The 21,292-nt window shown below is 33.5% G+C and overlaps 1 protein-coding gene across 2 annotated transcripts in view; it reads left to right on the top strand.

Moving 5' to 3' along the window:
• CADM2 (cell adhesion molecule 2) overlaps positions 1-21,292 on the top strand; it is a 982,117-nt gene that overhangs the window by 810,422 nt on the left and 150,403 nt on the right. For both annotated transcript variants that reach the window (XM_039878270.1, XM_039878269.1), the window contains exons 3-4: positions 751-903; positions 3,108-3,245. In XM_039878270.1, coding sequence (XP_039734204.1) covers positions 751-903; positions 3,108-3,245 — 291 coding nt within the window. The remainder of the gene's footprint in view (positions 1-750; positions 904-3,107; positions 3,246-21,292) is intronic.

The following is a 21,292-nucleotide window of genomic DNA, read 5'->3' as shown; positions in this document are numbered from 1 at the left end:
AGCTGCCTGGTAGCTCTGGGGGCTCTATGTGGGCTCTAAGTGGTTCCCTAGGTTATGGGAAGATCATTTCTAGGGCTGGGTACTTATAGAGGGATTCTCCTGCTGCCAATGCTTTCCGACAGGCCATTGTATCTAGGGAGCAAAGAGGTGTCTCCAGCCCACTGGGGACAAAGATCACTTTCCATGGGCACTTGCTGTCAGTGATGCTCCAATTCGAATGACAGCAAGTTTTAACATCTAGTACTTTACAGGTGCTTTTCATCTGAATGGTTTAAGTGAAGTTCAATGGGTGTCTCTACTGCAAAGAGCTTTTAGTATGCTAATGCTCATTGTTGGTCTCTTGGAAGAAATGTAGCAGCCTTAATTTTCCCAAATTTATCTGTCCATAGAAGTGAACCTTTTTGTTTACAGTTTTTTTTGGCACTAGCATTCCATGAAAAATTGTGGAAGAAAGCCATTTTTATCAACATCATCTACCTCATCCAAAGTAAGGTACTAGATATAATCATTTAATTAAAAAGTTATTTTTGAGAACCTTAAGGAGCACTTAATTCTACTTTGATTTTGTTAACAATCTGATAAAATATTTCAATATATTTAAACTGTCCTTTAAACTGTTTCAGGAAGTAGGATTTAGATGTATGGCCAAAAAAAGAAAATGTTTATTATGTTGTACTAAAAATATGTAGTCTAACAGCACTGAATTTTTCTAATGTTGTTATTCACATTTTAATTTTTTTCCCTTTCCAGCTTTAAGAGACAATAGGATTGAGCTGGTTCGGGCTTCCTGGCATGAACTGAGTATCAGCGTCAGTGATGTGTCTCTCTCCGATGAAGGACAGTACACCTGTTCTTTATTTACAATGCCTGTCAAAACTTCCAAGGCCTATCTCACTGTTCTGGGTAAGTGAAAGGGACTAACACGGTGTAATCACCAGCCAGAGAAATGTATATTGCTAGAACAACATAACTCATAAAAACATATACATTTTGAAGATCATAATAATAAATGTAGTTTAATCCCTTCTCTGCTACAGTGTAACAAAGGACATTGAAAGAATCACTTAGTCACTTTTTCCATTTTACAAATAGACAAAGGGAGGTGTAAAGATTTGTATGACTTCTGAGAGCACAGGGCTATTTTATTTCTTAGCCAGCAATAGACACCAGATTTCTTGTTTTTCAACTAAATTTCTTTGTATCAAATTGTCTATGTATTGTATATATGATGATCCTTTTATAAAGTGGTAGAATAATGAACATAATAAATTCAACACATCTATATGGTGCTCCTCCATGTTATCATATCAGTCACCTGATAGGGGCCTTCTCTTATATGTTATGGCTTTCAGATATGACCCCTTTGTGTATTTCAATGCATTTAAATGCCCTGACATTTCTATGTATCTTCTCACCTTTTAACTTTGTAGTTATCTAGATTCCTAAATGAAATACATAATGTCACTTGTGCATGCAGCTTGTACCTTCTTTGTACTTCTATTCTCTAAATATTGGGTCATTTTCCCAAAGGGTAAAGTGACACAAAAGCAATACATTCATAGAGATTCCAAGGAAATAAAGTTGTGCCTCAGAGCTCTCTGTGATTCCACAAATGTCAGTGGCCCAATCAGCTGAAATTGCTGCAGTTCATTGAAGCACACCTGTGTACTGAACAAGTTAAAGGAATTTAAAGATTGATTTTTTTTTGCCCCTAGTTTGCCTTCCTTTTTTGATACATAAAGGCATTACATTGCATTTAAAAGAACTAACACATGCTGTTCTTTTGGGTGAGAATATTAAGGTTAATCCAGCTACCGAATTGGTTTTGTGCATAGGATAAGAAACATGTTTCTTTGCAAGTCCCACTGAGACTGTTTTATAAAAATCTTCACAAGCTTGCCATTAAGGACAAAATATAACCACTAAAATGGAGTACTTCAGGATAACAACTGCCTAAGGTTAATGTATTAGTCTGTAGAGAACCATCTTGAGACCCCAAGGATAGGCAAGTGGATGATTTCAGCTTATTAAATGATGGTGTGATATAAAAATTTTTTAAGGCAATATGAAGGTGAACAGGAAAAAAACAAAACAACTAGCTATTTAATTGGAATATGTTGATCTGTCATTTATCTTTGTTGTTTAAATGTGTATTTCTCTCACTGGTGCTTTCCAATCTGCTTACATTTTATTATTTTCAAACTGAATTAAATAGTACAAAAAAAGAAGCTTTCAGTCTGCCTTTATTATTAAATAATTTTAGAATAAATTTCAATTAACCTCTACACCAACAGGATATCATTTCCCCCCAAATAATAGAACATTCCAAAACGTGTAATGTTCTATTATTTAAATCACCCATATACTATTTCTGTATATTAGTTATCTGCTTATTGATTGGATGATTTAGAGTAGAAAAAGCAATAAGTGGTTAGCATTAAAAATAATATGTATCATGTTCCACAAAACTACAACTGTATTTCTAATACAAACAATATCAAGAGACATTCTCTACTTTAGAAGAATCAGAAAAGTATAGTTGAAATTATCAATGAAACTTTACTTCTAAAATGTATTTATTTGTACACAGATAAAAACGTCTTTCTTAAGCTTGAAGAATTATGAAGTCAGTAATAAAAGGTTCTACTTTAGTTAAATCATAATTTGCTAAAGAATAAAGAAATGTGCTTTGTGAATTTTTTTTTAACCAGTGTAAACAATGTACATTTTTAACTTCTTATACTGGTAAATCTTAAAATATATTGAATGGATGTTTTTAAGATTTACAAAGAGCACTTCTGCAGGTAAAATTTAATATAAACTACTTTGAACTAAATAAATGCTTTCGGAGATTAGATATATATAAAAATGTACAAACACACATATATATATGTGTGTGTATACATGTGTGTATATATAAATTTATCTATATCTATCTATATATATGTTAAGCAGTTTATTTTATTATATAGCAGGTTTTTTTTTATTATTATTGATATAACTTGTTGTCGATCACCTAGTTTAGAGTTGTTTGTGAAAGTAATAGTCACAAGAATGAACCAACCCCGGAGATCAGTGTTCAGTTCATTTGTTTGCTTAAATTTCAGGTGTTCCTGAAAAGCCTCAAATTAGTGGATTTTCATCACCAGTTATGGAGGGAGACTTGATGCAGCTGACTTGTAAAACATCTGGTAGTAAACCCGCAGCTGACATAAGATGGTTCAAAAATGACAAAGAGATTAAAGGTAAAGAATGGGAAAAGGACCCCAAATCAAAATTAATGTGCTCATAGTAGTATGCAAAGTTACCTACACTTTACATTTTCTTTTTCAAATCACAGTCACTTTCTGATTAAGTGTAATTTGAACCAGATTTACTCATTTCTTAAATTAGGTAATTTTAGAAGTTATATTAATATAATCTCATGCTCATTTCCTCTTATGTAAAACATGTCTAAAGATATATCTCATGGGAAAGTTGGAGAAATAAATGAGTGTATATATATACATTTTATATATATATATACATATATATATATATAATGAGCTAATATATAAAAAAGCACATAGATTTGTGCTTGACAGTAGTAAGCACTAGATATAAGTTAGATATTATTTAGGAATTTATTTAAATTACAGACAGACTTCATGAATTATTTCTTAAATTCATTGGTGTCTGGAATTACAAAGTTTTGAGAATAAAACTGAGTAAACATTAATAAATCTGATTCCTAATCTTCACAGAAGGCAAAAACAATGTACTCGTCTCAGTAAAAATGCATAGTACAGGGATACCTTGGGTTTGATTGCAGACCAGCTCAAAAAACCTAATATCATACTAATGTGAGTCACACAAATTTTTCAGTTTCTCAGTACATATAAAAGTTATACTTACACTGTACTGTACTCCAGCGGTCACTAACCTTTTTGACACCAAGGACTGGTGCTCCTATGAGAATCTAATGCTTGATGATCTGAGGTGGAGCTAGGACGGTGATGCTAGTGCAGAGCAGTGGCTGAAAATACAGATGAAGCTTCACAGGAAGGCAGGGGCCAAATAAGTCATGGGAGATCTTTTATTCTAGATTAAGGAGTTTGGAATTTATTCTGTAGGCAATGGTGAGACTTTTTTTTTTTTTCAGTTACCCTCAAACAGTAGAATGAAACAATCATAATTTTTACTTCACTATGTTTTTCTGAAACCTCCTCCACTCCACCCCCCATAAGCCTGACTAAGAAATCCCTTTGATGCCTCTAGACATGTCTGCATCCTAAACCACCTGTGGCTTTATTGCAGCTTTTAATCTTCTATGAAGCAAAAAAATCTGAATATCTGCCATATACTATGGGACAAAGAGGTGTATTGCCTTCCTAAATTTATTGACTTTCTGAGAATCTATATAAACATTCCATTCTGTGTGTAAGTTTGGTAATATGTAGTCTGAGCATTTGCTCTCATAAAATTTTAAGATTTACTTTTTCAGCAAACTAGTTTTTACATTGTTAGGCAAAATTCATAACCCTCTATGATCTACACCCTTGTATAAACCCCCTTGAGTGTAGGAGGGACTTATGAATATGATATTATATCACTGCCTTGAATATGTTATCTTCTAACAGGGATTTTGCAGATATAATTATGGGTTCCTTTTGAGTTCATCAAATGGGATTATCAAGGCAAGGTGAGGTCTTTAATAAAAAATGAAGAATCAGAGAGACATTCTCCTCCTGGCTGGGAAGAAGGCAAATAGCTATCTTATGAGCTCTCTAAGGGGTCATGTGGCAAAGAACTGTGGGTGACTTCTAGGAGCTGAAAGCAGTTCCTGAATGATAGCAGTTCCTGAATGACAGCTGAGTGACAGAAAATGGAGATCTCAGCTATATAGCTTCAAAGGAACGAATTTACCAACAACCAGAGACCTTGAAAGGGATCCTAAAACTCAGAAGGGAATTGCAGCCCCAGCCAACACCTTTATTTTAGCCTGGTGACACTGAGAACAGGACCAGGCAAATTTCTATCAGGACTCCTAATGCACAGAAATGTGAGATAATAAATGTGTGTTGCTTTAAGCCATTAAGTTTGCAATAACTTGTTACACGGCAATATCAGGAAACTGAGATTTAAAAAGGCAGAATTATTTCTCATGGTGATACATCTGGCAAAAACTAGGCTTATTCTAAGGGTAAGATTCAACACTTAAATTTGAGGAGAAAGCCTAAGCTAAAAGAGTAGTTAAGGGACATTCCAACAATGAGCTAATGAGTAAAATGGAATTTTTAAATAGAATAAAGTGGATTTTTTTAATGATGGATTTGAAAGAGAAGACAAATTTCAGGTGAATGTTGGTGAATGATTCTGGGAGATGGAGCAAAAACAAAAGTCAGAGATGATAAAATTTGAGTGCCTGAGTTACTTGAATAATGAGCATGTGGAAATAAGAAAGGCATTAGGAAAAATTAGTTCAGAAACAGTGATAATATGTTTAGTCTTTAAGATATTGTAGATGAAGTAATTTGTAGAATCTAAAAGAATATGCTTAGTAAGCTTTTGGAGTTAGGTGACTTTGACAAGGAGAGGAACTTTGTCCATAAAAAGGTCTATCATCTCATAATGAGGGACTTCTTTAGTTTTAGGCTTCTTAAAATGTCACCAGCTCCTCATGTATGCAGAATACTTCTAACAGAACTTCCTCCCCTCCCCTAAGAATGCTATGTTGTAACCTGCATATCCATCAAAGCTTGCATATCCATCAATTTAATCTTGCCAGTACCTAATAATATTGGTTGTATTCTCCAAGTGTTATTTATTTATTATACATCGTGTGTTTCAAAGGTTTGACCTTCAAGCTCAAGTTGACTTTAGCTGTTTCCCTGTCTGAACAGATTTTTTGACATACACTTTGATATCAATCAAAAATAACGCAGCTGCTCATTTTTAGGTTGGCTAAATATAGTATAATTTCACTGTATTCTACTTACTAAGTAATTATTTAGCATTTGGAAAAGTGCGAGTGAATTTATGAATGTTGTATTTCTCAAAAGGTGACCTTTAGACTGCTTGGATCAGAATTCCTGAGGTGATTCATTTAAAAAATGCAGATTCCTCGTCTCAACACAGACTTTTTAAATCAGAACTTCTGGATATCAAGCCTAGAAATTCTAATATTTATTAATCTGGTGATATTTAGGCTCATTATAGTTTGAGGATGCATAGGATTAGAAACCAGTAAGCAAAGTATTAAATATACATTTCAGGAAAGAAAGGGAGAGGTCTCAATCTACTAAATTTTAGAAAATGACTCTTAATATTATATATACTTTCTGAGTCTATGCTTAGGAGATTCTCTAAAACAGAATCAAAATGTACTTTAGCATTTTAACATTTTTGAGAATTACTGCAAAAATCCCTTTAGCTAACATCTTAGCTATATTCTTTGACCACATAATATTATTTTTGTTATTTATTCATTTCATGTTTTTTCCCCTATTGAACATTATGGAATTTATCTTGAGAAATGGTAGATTATATATTTAATTTAAATACTCTATTTAGTGTTGCAAAACTAGTTTTGGTCTAATGCTTCATTTAACATCAATTGTACAAAATTTTAATTTTGAGTAAGTGAAATGCAAACGTACACAGAGATTGTGAATTCTCTGAAGCTAACTTAAAGAAAATAAAAAGGAAGGATTTGGGTCCTCAAGTTTAAAATCTCTGTATTATATAAGGATTAATTGAATGTACTAGTATTTAAATTTGTAGTGTACACCATGAAAAGATGATTTTTTGTGTTCTTTTTTTTATACTTACCACTTTGCCATTTAAATCTGGACCATGCTGAGCACTGTATTAAATGAGAAAAAAATAGCATTAATTATACCTGTGTGAGTGTGTGTTTGTGTGCATGTGTATATATATACGACTTGAAGTTTTCTGAATCCTGTTAAGTGTATTATTACCTCAAGACTCAAGACTCTCCAGGCCACACTATGAAATACATAGACCTCTTAATGAAAGAGATAAAACAATTATCCTTATGTGTATGAGTGATTGATGAAGGCAAAGTATCAAAAAAATCTTTGAGAAACTGTACTTTTAAAAATATTTTTACTAAAAAAATGCTTTATTAAGATAAAATAGACAAAAAATAATTCGAAATATGCAGTTTGGTATGTTTTCACAAATGTATATAGTGATGAAACCATCACCACAATAAAAGTAATGATTATATTTATCATCTACAAAAGTTTGGTCACACATCTTCCAAATCTCCTCCTATTGACCTTCTCTGGCCACCCTCACCTCGTTTCCAGGAAACTACTGTTTCATTTTATGTCATTACAAATTAGTTTATATTTTGTAGAATTTATATAAATAGAATCATACAGTATGTACTCTTCTTTTTTTATTTATTTACTTCAACATATATATTTTGAGGTCCATCCATGTTGGTACATGTATAATGATAGCTCCTATTTGTTGCTGATTAGTATTTCATTGTATGGCGCTATACTATAATTGTTTATTCCTTTATCTAGTGATAGGCTTTTAGGGTGTTTACAGTTTGCATCTATTATTATTATTATTTTTTACTTGATGAACCGTGTTTTGGTATTATACGTGAAATAATTTGCCTAACTCAAGATTACAAAAACTTACTTCCATAAATTTTGTATTTTTAAAACATTTTGAATGTATTTTGAGTTGTTTTATATTTTTTAATGCCCTTATCTTTTATTTCTCTCAGCTGTGTTATGTCTAAGTTATTTTCGATAGATTGATTGATCTCATTATAGATAGCATTTTTCTTCTTTGAATGCATAGTAGTTTTTTAATTGGATTCCAGACATTGTGAATTTTACCTTTTTGGTGCTAAATAGTCTTATATTTCTATAAACATTTTTAAGCTTTGTTCAGGTTAAGTTACTTAGAAAGAGTTTAATCCTTTCAGAGCTTTTAAATTTCTTACAGCAGAACCAGAGCAGTATTTATTCTAAGAAAAAATGTTTTTCTCATTACTGAGGTAAAATCCTTCTGAGCGCCCAGTATACCAATTATGAGATTTTTCAATTAAGTTGATCAAAATAGGCCCTATTCTCAGCCCTGTGTGAGCATTGTGTACTATTTCCTTTAATTCTTTTAGGTTTTTATCCCAGGCTCAGTTTCCTCACACAGATGCACTGGCCAGTACCTCTTTTGCCAAATACTGGAGGGGACTCGAAGATGTTTTGAGTTCTCTCTTAGTTCATTTCTCTTCTTTTTGAAACTCTTCTCTGCAGACTCAAACTGCTTTGGCCTTCTCAGTCACCCAGCTTCACCTCCTTAACTCAGGCGAGCCGCCAGATACTGCATAGGTTTCTCTCCATGTGCCACAACCTTGAAAATCTCTCAAGGCATTAAGCAGGAACAGATTTTAGGGTTCACCTCATTTGTCTTCTGTCTCTCAGGGATCACTGTCCCTAGTTATGTTGTTCAATATCTTGAAAATTGTTTTCAGGTGAGAAGTAAATCTGGCTCTATTCATCTTGTCTGGAAGCAGTTCTTTCTGATTTTCTTTTTGAAAGTAGAGAAATATTGTTTTTATTTCAGTGGCAATGTGTCTTAATTTTGTTGCTTGTTTGTTTTAATGTGATATATTGAATTTTAAAGGATGAAAATGAATGAGAGTTAAATGCACCTAAACTCATTTTGAAAGAATATTTTACATGAACAATTCTGCCAGTTTTAAAGGTTAGATATTGTTTTATTTAGCCAAAGAAATCCGGTGGTGTCATAGATTCTTTTACATTGTGGGACTGGAAAAGAAAATTATAGCATGTATGAGATAAATATAATTTTTAATTGGATTTCACTTATTGTCAAGAACGAGCTTTCTATCAACAAAATGAGTGTTTTTAACTTTTTTTTAATCAATATTTTAAACTTAAGGGTTGAGGCAAGTACACAGCTCAATCACTCAGGACTCATCAACCTATGAGCAATCTTGAGATCACATTAAGATAAATATTAAAATTTGCTAACTTTTTAGCTCTCATTTGCTAATGGAAGGATTCAACTGCTGCTTAAATTCTCCTCAGGTTATTTTCTAAATATCCTTTATGGCTTCTTCATGTGTTAAGAAAGACATCTCTCGCATTGCTTAGCTTTAGTTTTGTTTTTTGTTTTTATGTTTATTTTGTTTTTTTGTTTTAAATGGAAATTCAGTTCTTCATGTCTTGTTTTTTTTATTTTTTATTTTTCCGTGGAGTCTGAGAAAAAAATGTCTTGCTCTAATCAACTTTGGAATGATCTTTGGACCCAGGAGGATATTTTACAAAATTTATTCAACCGATTTTTCTAAAAATCTTTTTTTGTTATTGTTCTTCGATCAATAAAAGTCATTAAAACCGTTCCAATATTTTTATTTATTTATTCATTTATTTATTTTCACAATTTTATGGCCTAATTGACTTCTTAGTGTAGTAGTATTTAAGTGCATTGGTAACCTTCCTTCCATTTGCCTTGGTAATGGGGAATTGATAGAAATCGTTTATTTTACTGAGATTATTCTATAGTAGCATGGATTAAAGTTGCATCATAAAGTTCTGAGTGTGTTCTGTCTACTATTTGATTTACTAACTTGAATATTAAATATTCTGTTTCTTGATAGTAGTTCTTACATAAAGTCTTTATTTTCCAAGAGAGTGACCCATCTGCCTTTTTGTTTTTTTTTTTTATTCAATAACTTTTTTAAATGTCCATTTTAAATGTACCTCCTAAATCGAAGCCAAATAGATTAGCCATTTTTATCTTTTGTATTACAGTTTTATTGAGAAATAATTACTATATCATCAATTTAACTTAAGTTTATAATTCATTGTTTCTTTGTAAATTCAGTTATGTAATTCTCACCACAATCAAATTTACATTTACATAATCCTAAAGAAATGTCATCTGTGTTAGTAATCACTCACTATTTCCCCTTAATCTCCTCCTCCTAGCTCTAGTAAACCACTAATCTACTCTCTATATCCATAAATTTGCCCATTGTAGACATTTTATATAAATGAAATCATACCATATATGGTCTATGGTAACTACATTCTTAGCATAATGCGTTCAAGAATTGTCTGTTATAGCATATATCAGTACTTCATTATGTTTTGTTGTTAAATAAAATATCTGTATTCAGTCTCACAACAAATGATATATTCTCACAGAAAAAAAGAAAGACCTGACCCTACTAAGAGCACCTGGGTTGAAAAGGCACATCTTTCTTTATCTCTACATGATCTTCAGTCTCAAATACACTAAATATTGATTTTCTTTTATTAGAATATTTAACTGTGGTACTTAATTACCTAATCTATCTTTTTATTCTCCCAAATAATATATGTGGAACTACTTTTTTTAAACAATATATATTTTTTACTTTTCAGTTATAGTTGGCATGTGATACTATATTAATTTCAGGTGTACAACATAGCGACTAGATGTCTATATAACTCATGAAATGATCACCCCAATAAATCTAGTACCCCTCTGACTCCGTACATAGTTATTATATTATTGACTATATCCCTTATGCTATATTTTCTATCTCCATAATTATTGTATAACTATCAATTTGTACTTCTAGATCTCTTGCCTCTTTTTCACTAACTCCTCCCAACCCCCTCCCATCTGGTAACCCTCAAAATGTTCTCCGTATCTATGAGTTGGTTTCTGCTTTTTATTTTTTATTTTGTTCTTTAGATTCCACGTGTACGTGCAGTCATATGGCATTTGTCTTCCTCTATCTAACTTACTCCACTCAGCATGCTATTCTCTAGATCCATCATGAAATATCTTTTTTCATCCCTTTACTTTCCATTTGTGTGTGTCATTTAATCTGACATCAGTCTCTTATAGGCAGGCTATGTAAGAGTCTTGTTTTCTTATCCGGTCAGTCACTCTATCTTTTGATTGAAACATTTAATTATTTTTCATTTGAAGTACTTATTTTAGATATGTAGTTATCGTCATACTTTATTCATATTTTTGATACATTCTTTTTCTTCCCCTTAAAGGAGTCCCTCCAACATTTCCCATAATACTGGCTTGGTGGTGATGAACTCCTTCAGCTTTTTCTTGTCTGGGAAGCTCTTTATCTGTCCTTTGATCCTAAATGATAACTTTGCTGGATAAGGTAATCCTGGTTGTAGGTCCTGGGTTTTCATCATTTTGAATATTTTATGCCAAACCTTTCTGGATTGCAGAGTTTCTATTGAGAAATCAGATGACAGTCTTATGGGAGCTCCCTTGTAGGTAATTAACTGCTTTCTCTTGCTGCTTTTAAGATTCTCTTTAAATTTAACCCTTGGCATTTTAATTATGTATCTTAATGTGGGCTATTTTGGTTTCATCTTGTTTGAGACTCTCTAGAATTCCTGGGGTTGTATGTCTATTTCCTTTGCCAGGTTAGAGAACTTTTCTTGTATTATTTCTTCAAATAGTTTTATAATTCCTTGCTCTCTTTCTTTTCCTTCTGGTACCCCTGTGATGCAATGTTGTTATGCTTAATATTGTCTCAGAGGCTTCTTAAACTATCTTCATTTTCTTGGATTCTTTTTCCTTATTGCTGTTCCTATTGGATAACCTCTGCTACTCTATCCTCTATGACGCTGATTCAATTCTCCATTTTACACACTCTAGTTGATTCTCTCTAATGTACTCTTCATCTCAAATATTATATTCCTCATTTTTGGCTCCCTGTTGTGCTTTCCATCTCCATTTTTATGTTTTCTATCTTTTTGTTAAAGTTCTCTCTGAGTTCATCTACTCTTCCTCTAAGTTCATTGAGCATCTTTAGAACCAGCGTTTTGACCTCTGCATTTGGAGCTTTGTTCTGTTCTTTCATGTGGGACATGCTTCTTTGTCTTTTTATTTTGGTTGCCTCCCTGCATTTGTTTCTATATATTAGGTAGGGTTCTTAAGTCACTTGGTCTTAGCAGGGAAGCTTTATGTAGTAGGTATCCTGTGAGGCCTCTTGGCACAGACCTGGGAGGTGTCCAGCTGCAGGCCAAATTCAGCTGCAGCTTGTGTGCCTCCAGGGCCCCCTAGTAAGAATCAGCAAGCAATCCACAATATGGCTGCCACCCATGCTGGGCTTATAGGTGCCTCAAGGGGCCAAGTCAGAAACTGAGGCTTGATGCTACTGGTGTGGGGCTCCACAAAAGGTACAGGGTATGCCGAGGACACATACTGCTTCTTTGGGTTTTGTGAGCCTTTGAGAGATTTTATGAAAGTCTGTCTGTATGGAATAAATCACTGGAAGCAGCTTAGGTGGGCCTACAAGTTGGGAGAAGCAGAGTCTTGGGGAATCCCCTGGGTGGAGCAACCTATGTTATCCAGGTTGATGGTGGCTGTATATGCAGGTTGGAAGGTGAGGAGTTCAGCAAAGGAACAATGGTTTCTACCTGCACCTCTGTCCAAGAGCCAGCTGCCCTTCCAGCCCTCCTTCTGAAGCCAGACAACTCGATGCCTCCCCATATATCCCTGGCACCCCAAGAGCAGCTGCCCTAGCACTGGAGTTCAGAGAGAGTGAATCTGTCAGCAAATAAGGCCAAGCATGGACCCTTAAAAGGAAAGTCTCTGCTTCCACAGCCCTTTGTCTCACTTAGCCTCCACCTCCACTGGTTTTCACAGCCAGAGGTTGTAGGGATTTCTCTTCCTAGCACTGGCATCCTGGGATGGGGAGCACAGTGTGTGGCTGGGATCCCTCATTCTTCAGGTTGGGGAGGGGGCACTGCAGCCAAAATAGCTCTCTCAAATCTAGATCACCACATATGGTTGTGGGACCAGGCCATTTCATGTCTCTGCCCTTCCTACTGTTTAGAGGTGACCTGTTGTTTGAGGGAACCTAATATAGGGCTTCTGTTCAGCCAGACCACTGGTGATCCCATGTATTGATTGCTCTGTAGTTTCGTTATAATTTTGTTGTGGTTGCTATAGAAGGCATGCACAGCCACTACCTCCTATGCCATTTTGAACCCTCTCCATTATTTTTTTATTGAATGCTATTTCATTGTATACATACACCATATGTTATTTATGTATTCATCAGTTGATGGACATTTGGGTTTTTACAGTTTTTAGTTATTATAAATAACTCTGCAATGAAAATTTAGGTGCAAATTGTATAGAAACATATTTTTATTTCTCTTGGATATGTACCTAGGAAAGGAATTGCCGGGCCATATGTTTTCTGCTTTATATACTTTGGGTCCTCTATTTTAGATGTATGCATGTTTGCAATTGTTACATCTTTCTAATAACTTGACAAATAATATTATTGATATAGGGTCATTTCCATCTACCATTTCACATTTTGTTTTCTAGTCTCCATTGTATCTGATGAGAAGTCAGTTGTTAATATTTTTGGAGACTTTTTGTTTGTGAAAGTTGTTTTACTTCTGCTTTCAACATTGCTTATTTTCTTCGACTTTGTTTTGACATTTTTTGTTATGATGTTTCTGGGTGTAAATCTTTTGCATTTAACCTATTTCAATTTCATTGCTTGTTGGATGTAAAGATTAATATTTTTCATCAAATTAATAAAGTTTAAATCAGTATTTCTCCAATTTTTTTTCTACTCCTTTCTCTTCTTTTCTTCTGGTGTTCTTATTACACAAGTGTTGTGCTTAATGGCATCCTAAATTACTCTCAGGCTTTGTTAAAATTTTTAATTTTTGTTTCCTCTCTTTTCTTCAGATTATATAATCTGTACTGATCTGTATTTTTTTTTTTTTTTTTTGGCTCATGACTACTGTTGAGTCTTCCTAATTTTTTCATTCCAGAACTTTCATTTGGTTCTGCTTTATAATTTCTTCCTCTTTATTGCTGTTTACATTATTTTGTTTTACTTCTTTAATCATGCTTTCTTTTAGTTCTTTGAACATATTTATAATAAATCCTTTGAAATGTTTGTCTGTTAAGTTCTTTATTTGGGTCTTCTTACCAATAGTTTCTGATTTTGCTTTTTTCCGCCTGTGTTGGAGTCACTCTGTTTTGTTACTTTGCATGTGTTATAATTTTTGATGAAAGCAGGACATTTAGATAATATTTTGAGCAACTCTGGATACTGATCTCACCCTGTAGTTTGTTGTTTGCTTATTTATTTATTTAGTTACTTAGACAAGACTATTTCTACTGCAGTGCAAAACCTGTGATGTCACTCTAAAGACACAGCCTTTGGCATGTGGGTAGTCACTCTGGAATGACAGTGGTTTTCCTAAAGTTCTCTTTTTCTCTTTCTCTGATGTCTCTGTCAAGCTATCTGCCTCTGCTGGTATTATGTGCCCCTCCACTATTTGTTAGCTACTGTTCTGTCATTTTCAACAACACTCTGTGCATAAATTTCTCTACAGCTGATCCAATTAAACTGCAGAAACACTTTGCTGGACATTCTTTTGAGGCCAGTCTTTGAGGTCTTCTTTGACTGCAGGAAGGTTCTACCTAACTGTTTCTTTCTCTGGTTTTCTTTTATAAACTAGCTAGCCTAAAGTTTAGCCTGTTGGTCACAGGGAGCTACTATTCTCTTTTTACGTGCTAATCACCAAAATCTTCATTGTTCTCAAGAGGGCTCTAGGCTTGAGCTTCTCAAGTCTCTGTTTCAAAGCCAATTATTGCAGAGAGCTCTTTAGAACTTTCTTATTATAGCCTGTCTCTTACCCTGGATAAAATATGACACTACTCCTAAACTGGGGGCATGGCCTACTTCTTTTGAAGTACACTCACTCTTATTTTAAAAGCAGAATGCTGGGGTTGGGGACAGTGGCAGACGTTGGTCTTCTTGAGTTGCCTCTCTGGCTTGAAACCTCTATTCTATGAATGATCTAGGTGTTATCTACTGAGGTCCCTGTATTCTTGGCCTACAAGTGGGGACTGAGTAAAGAAAGAGAACTCCAATCTTTCAACCACACTTACCTGCAATTTACCCTCTGTAAATGAAGGGAATAAAAAATGCTGGCTGCCATCCTCTCCTGGGGAAATACTATAATCTTTGATTGGGAGCTGACAGGGAGGAGAAACCTCATGTTTTTGGCTACATTTACTCAGTCAAGACCTGCACTAAGAGAGAGAGTTCTTAACTACATGCAGGAAAGAATTCAAGTGCATGCCAGAGTTAGAGTCAAAGGAAAATTTATTAAATAAGAGATAATGCTCCATAGAGAAAGTGTGTTGTCCTCTCAGAGACAAAGAGTGTTAGTGCCGAAGAGAAAAAACTGGGAGAAAAAAGACAGGCCAAAATACAGACAAAGACTCCGAGAGTTTAGGAAATTCAGTTTACATATCGCTCTTAGTTGAAAGAATGTGTTTACTTACTTTCACTTGATGATATGGATATACAGTGTGAAGGTAAGGGTATATAGTGTAAAAGACATGGGTATGTAGTGAGAAAGACTGCTGGTAATCCTCAACCTTTATTCCATAGGCTACTCGTGGTTTTAGTTGTAGAGAATGAATGTAGGGTACAACTTAAAGACTCTGTTTTCACGTCTCTGTATGAGTAAATGGTTTGTTAGTAATCCTAGAAGGGATCTTCCTTTGTTCTGTGGGATTCCCCATAGTCTGATAGCAGCATATCATAGACTCTGAATACAGCTTGACTTAACATTTAGTTCTCATACCTCCTCCCTACATTAGATGAAGGTAAGGAGCAGATCATGGCTCCAGTACCGCAGACTCTACCTGTTTTTACTAAGATTAAGTAGCATTTTTTGAATAATTGTGTCTTTGTTTGCTATATGCTATTAGCACAATTTTCAGAGAACTTAAATGTGTATGTGTGTGTGTGTGTGGGTGTGTGTGTGCACGCGTATGTGTGTTTAAATAGTTTTTACCAGTTCTGATTGTTTCACTGTAGAGTCTGCAGATCTCCTTTGCTGATGGCCCAGAAGTTGCCCTCTGATTTCTTTTTTATACTCACATGTTTTCACAATGTTGACTCATAAATTATTCTAATATATCATCTTTGAAATATCTTCCTTTATTTATTCTTACAAATTCATTTGTCTCTCATTCTCTGACATTTCTTTTTATAGACTAAATTTGTATTTCTCTTCTTGACCATTTTATATTCAAATTTTTATTTTTTTTTCTCTACAGGTGATGAAACTTTTATAATTTTTTCTTTGTAATTATAGATAATTTTAATTATATTCTTCATCATTTTTATAAACTTTATATGAAAAGATCATGTAAGAATAAGAAAATGTTTTAATAGCTTAATAGTTTGATATATTTTTAATGTAGTTATTTTTTAATTTAGTTTTTTTTCTTAATAATTTTGGCAATATTCTTTCTTCCTCCTCTTTCTCTTCTTCTTCTTTTCCTCCTCCTCCTTCTTTTATCTATAGTTAAATATATCTGAACTCTCATCTTTAGGAATTTCTGGCACGTGGAATTTTGATCTAGTTGGGCTACACTAAAGATTACTATGCCTATAGAAAATAGTAAAGGGGATAAATAAGCAAATTTAGTGTATATATAGATGTGAGTGAAAGATAATAGTGATAATCCATAGCAGTCAAGAAAGTGGAAAATATATAACAAAACAATAGAACTGAATCTGATAAAAATTATTTATTTAGATTTAGTATGTCTAATTGCCAATCTTTGATAATCTGTCTTTAGCTTTTGCAATGTTACAAGTCAAAAACTCTTCACTTAATCAGAGATTTGGCTAATAACATCTTTAATTTTTCAAGAAAGTGATGATAAAACAATTTAAAAAGACATCCACTATAAAGAAAAATAATGACATATTGACAAAACTGCCCCAAATTATACACACTGACATGGAATGAGTCTATTTACTAGAAGGAAAAGAAGGAATGCTTTACCTGACTGAAATAGCCATTATTTTAATTAATTTAAAACATACTTATTAAGCATCTATAATTTTTCAGACTTTGTCTTAAATCTAGGTATGAAAACTCTACAGAAGTATAAAAATTAAGCCTGCCTGGAGAGAAAAAAAAAGAAAGAGAAGAAGAAAAAAGAGAGAGAGAGAGAGAGAGAAATAACGAGAGGGGAGTAGAGAGGGAAAAAATAGTGGAAAAAAAAAGAGATAAAGAGAAAAACAAATTTTAAATTCCAAATTATCTTTTATTTTACAAATGTATGAATTACATTGAAACTTGTGAATGTCCTAGTAGGTAATTGGAATTTTACAATGTTATGTTGTTCAGAAAGCAAGAAAACCTGTTGAAAAGTAATCAATAAAACTATGCTAGTACATAGTACAGAGAAACATTATAGCATTCAGAAAGCTAAGATTTTAATACAAATGTTTTACTGATGCAAATGATTCATTTTCACAAAAGGTAAATGAAACACATGTTGATTTTTCTTACATGCACTAAATTCTACATGAAATAAATTGATGACTAGAACTACATCATCATAAATGTTTGAAAGGAGTGCTGTGTCCTCTTTCTACCCTACTGCATGACAAGGTCCGGAGATGGGGACAGAGGCTTCAAGGAATGCATCGTCAAGAATGAGGATGTGTCATGTGTTTAGGGATAATTGGTTTCTTAGAAATGATCCTATTAATAGGGGGAATTTGGGTAGCACAAATTCTAGTAAGTGTAAAAGCTGTACAAATGGATTTCCTCAAAATTGGCTCTGAGGAAAAAACAGTAAATTCCCCACGTATGGAATCAGTTCTAGTCACCCTGACGTATCCAGAATGCGTAAACCCTTTATGTGAACAATCATTAAGAGAAATTCCTTTTGACGCGCCTCTTAAAGATGTTATGAATAAATTATAACAAGCTGAATTACTAGAACCAGTTTATACTCCTGTTCGCATGCAGTTAGTAGAAAAATTAGTAAAGGATAAGAAATTTACTCATAAGCCTGTGCCTACTATGGAAGGGCCTCCTTTTGTGGCCTAGTGGATAAATAGAAAACTCTGGTATCCACCTAGGGGGGCTAATAATATGAAAAGATTACCTGATCTTCCTTTGCCTTATACAGGAGCTTATAATAAAGATAGTATACGTATAGTGAATAAAGATGGAATTCATGTGCCTTATAGTAGTTTAAGTTTCATAGAAAGGCTGGCTAGGTCAGGACCTCCTTGGTGCTTAAAAAACAAAGGAACAGAAACTTAGCTTATGAAAGCAGCTTTGTACAACTGATTTTTATAAATATTTTCCTCAATACTTCACTAAGGAAACTTTTGAACAGCTATGAGAAAGGTTCAGCTTGAACTTTAGATATAGCATAAATCAAATAGCATTTAAAAGATTTCTTCAGGCAGAAAGAAGAACAATGTCTGCCCATAAGCCAATGTTTGCTGTTACGAATACATCTATCTATCACCTTTACTTAAATCAAACTGTATCTTACGTAATAGATATAAGAATTAAAAGTTTAGATTGTTCCTTCAGGTAGTTCTGTTCTAATGATTGAGAGAAAAATGTACTAGTTAATCATGAACATTAATAATAATATACTCTAGAAGATTTTTCTGCTTCGCCTAACCACAGAAATTTAACTCTCTGCTACCTTAACTACAAAGTATAATCAAATGCCAAAATAAAAAGTATAAAAGTTGTACTCAAATTACAATAAAACGGAACAGTGTCAGACCGCCTCTGAGTTGTGTAGTCGACTGTCTCCCGCACTGACGCCCACCTTCGGGGCCCCCTGGATCCTGTCGTGGCTGGACCGTGGCAAAGGAGTCATACTTGCTGGTGCTTATGGAGTTTGCTCAAAAGAATAGATATTTTTATTTTCTTTCTCATAGAGTTTAAGGAATGGAATTTTTAAAAATATTCTGACATTTTTTATCATTTGGGGAGCCTGAGATAAAACTTTTTTTTTGATATAACATCATATATCTTTTAATCTTCAAGAGATGAAAAGACATTATAATCTACACAAATATAGTGACCACCCTCAGGCATATGGCTTAGAATCAGGGAATACATTTTTTTTTTCTCAGATGGTATAATCTTTTTGATCCAGCCTAAGAAAAAGTAATGCAGGAAATATAAATTCTTTTTGTAGAAGAGGTTACAAGTAAAAGTTGACCTCTCATGTTCACACTTTTGGTTAATGGCACTGAGGCTAACTCAACTTACTCTCGAGGGAAATGAGGTTATTGTAAGGTTTTCCTGACCATTGCCAAGTGAAAGGAGTATCAAAAAACTTAGTTATAATCTAAAGGTTATTCTCTGAATATAAAGAATTCATTGATGAACTAGCATCATATTGATTTAGCTCCTTTCCGTCTCTAACTGCAACCAGCTAATTGCTTCTTCCTCTATTTTGCATGAATCCAGCTCTCTACTTCATGAATCCAGCTCTCTCATTAGTTTTGCTAAATCATTTCTGTCCAAAGACCACCCGTGAGATATGAGTATGATTGTGTATGCATATGCATATGCTCTCAAATATATCTTTTTAGATTCCATTTTACTGAGTTCTTCATGTTCTTCTACTGCTATTAAAATGTATGATAGAAAACATGAAACAGACTAGTTAATTACATTGTTTATATTTGAGAATAACATTTTATGCTTGCTGCTTGTAGATTAGGCACTGTGGAGTCACGTTCCTCTTCAGGTTTAATCACACCTGTCTGGGGTCACATATTACAAAATATGGTAATTAATGAGCAAAATAAACTACATAGAAAGAAGATTTCTTATTAAAAGGCAAACTTGGTTCTGGCAGACATCATGCAATCAGATTCATCAAATACAGACACTATAGAGGATTACAAATTTATTTTCACATATAGAGATAATTTTTAGATTTTATGACTGTAAATCTGTTAGATATAAAATATAAAAGATTCCTTAATACACTATTGTGGTCTGGAATCAGATTTGCAAATGACTCCTATTTCTTCCCTGCCCTACCTCTTTTTGGGTTTTTGTATTTATGAATAAATGGTAGAGTGTGAATTAAGTCCAAAGTGTCCAGAAATTATGCAAAATATATCTTCACAGTTCATAAATGAGCTCTGTAAAACAGAAAAGGAAGACCTTGTTGAAACTGACAAATATTGCTTTTTAGCTCATTATATTAATGATGCAGAAATAATAAGATATTTATATTGCTGACTATTCAAAGAAAGTGATAATAAAAATAAAGAAGATTTTCCTGAGGATAAGTTAATCTCTCTCTTGGACTATCACAATTATTAACTAATTTCCTGAGTAACCATATTTCTACTAAATAGTCTATCTTTGACACCCCTTTCAAAGAGATATCTAATGGGGTGAGGATCAGATTGTAGACCTGATCTTAACACTTTAATACTTAAACTATTATTCTCTTTGATATTTTGAACATACTAATAATCCTTCTAAAATATTTAAATAATATATTGACGTATCTGTCTCCTTCACTAGACTAGAATTTCTTTCTTCATGTAACCTTTTATACAGAATCTGGCATGGTATCAAACACGTGGTAAGAGCTCAAGGTTTTCACATACAGAATGAATGACTCATTTGAGTTAAAACAGTCTCAGACTTTAATAATTGTTAAAGGTGGTGACTGTCTTCTTTACCAGATATTCTCCTGGATTGGGCAACCCAGTTCTGAGTATTCTTCTAAGTCACAGAAAACTAAATAGATAATTAAATGTTGGCTTAATCAATCATTTGAGTGAAACTTTACCTTAATAATGTTCAAATAAAGTGACTCTACTCCTTATTGATTGTTCTCCTAGACTGAGCAATATTGTTCTTAGCATTCTAAAATATTAAATCTTAATAGATATTTAAATATTGTTTTGAACTGGTTCCAGGGTTTTTGAGGTAATGTAACTCTTGTAATTTATTTGGTTCTGCAATGATCTGTGTAAATACAAAAATCACTGATTAGTATAAAACTAATGTTATCGAATATAGAGCAGCAGCCAGATTAGTGTAGAAAAATAAGATGACACTGAAGTGAAATCAGTAAGCAAATTATTTTCATAAGGCCTTTTTCATTTGCCAATGATAAATCACAAACTATTATTAGTACTTTTCAGCTACGTCAAAGAAAGAGATAGGATCAGTTAATTATTATGACCACAAGCCAAGTGTACAAAAAAGGTCAATGTTTCCTGGTATTGACAGTCAGGGGAGAGTTTCTCTCTGAATTAACGTGTTTCAGAGTGTGTATGCATATATACTGAATTGAGTTAGTTCTAGATTATATAGAGCAAGATTCATAGTACCTTTGAATGCAGACCTGTGGAATAACACTTAAGTAAAACTTGATAAAAAGTATAACATTCTGCTTATCTGAATAAATC

Source organism: Pteropus medius, unplaced genomic scaffold (assembly GCF_902729225.1).
Source record: "Pteropus medius unplaced genomic scaffold, Ma_sr-lr_union100, whole genome shotgun sequence".
Classification (NCBI taxonomy): domain Eukaryota; kingdom Metazoa; phylum Chordata; class Mammalia; order Chiroptera; family Pteropodidae; genus Pteropus; species Pteropus medius.
This window is presented reverse-complemented; position numbering and strand designations above follow the sequence as displayed.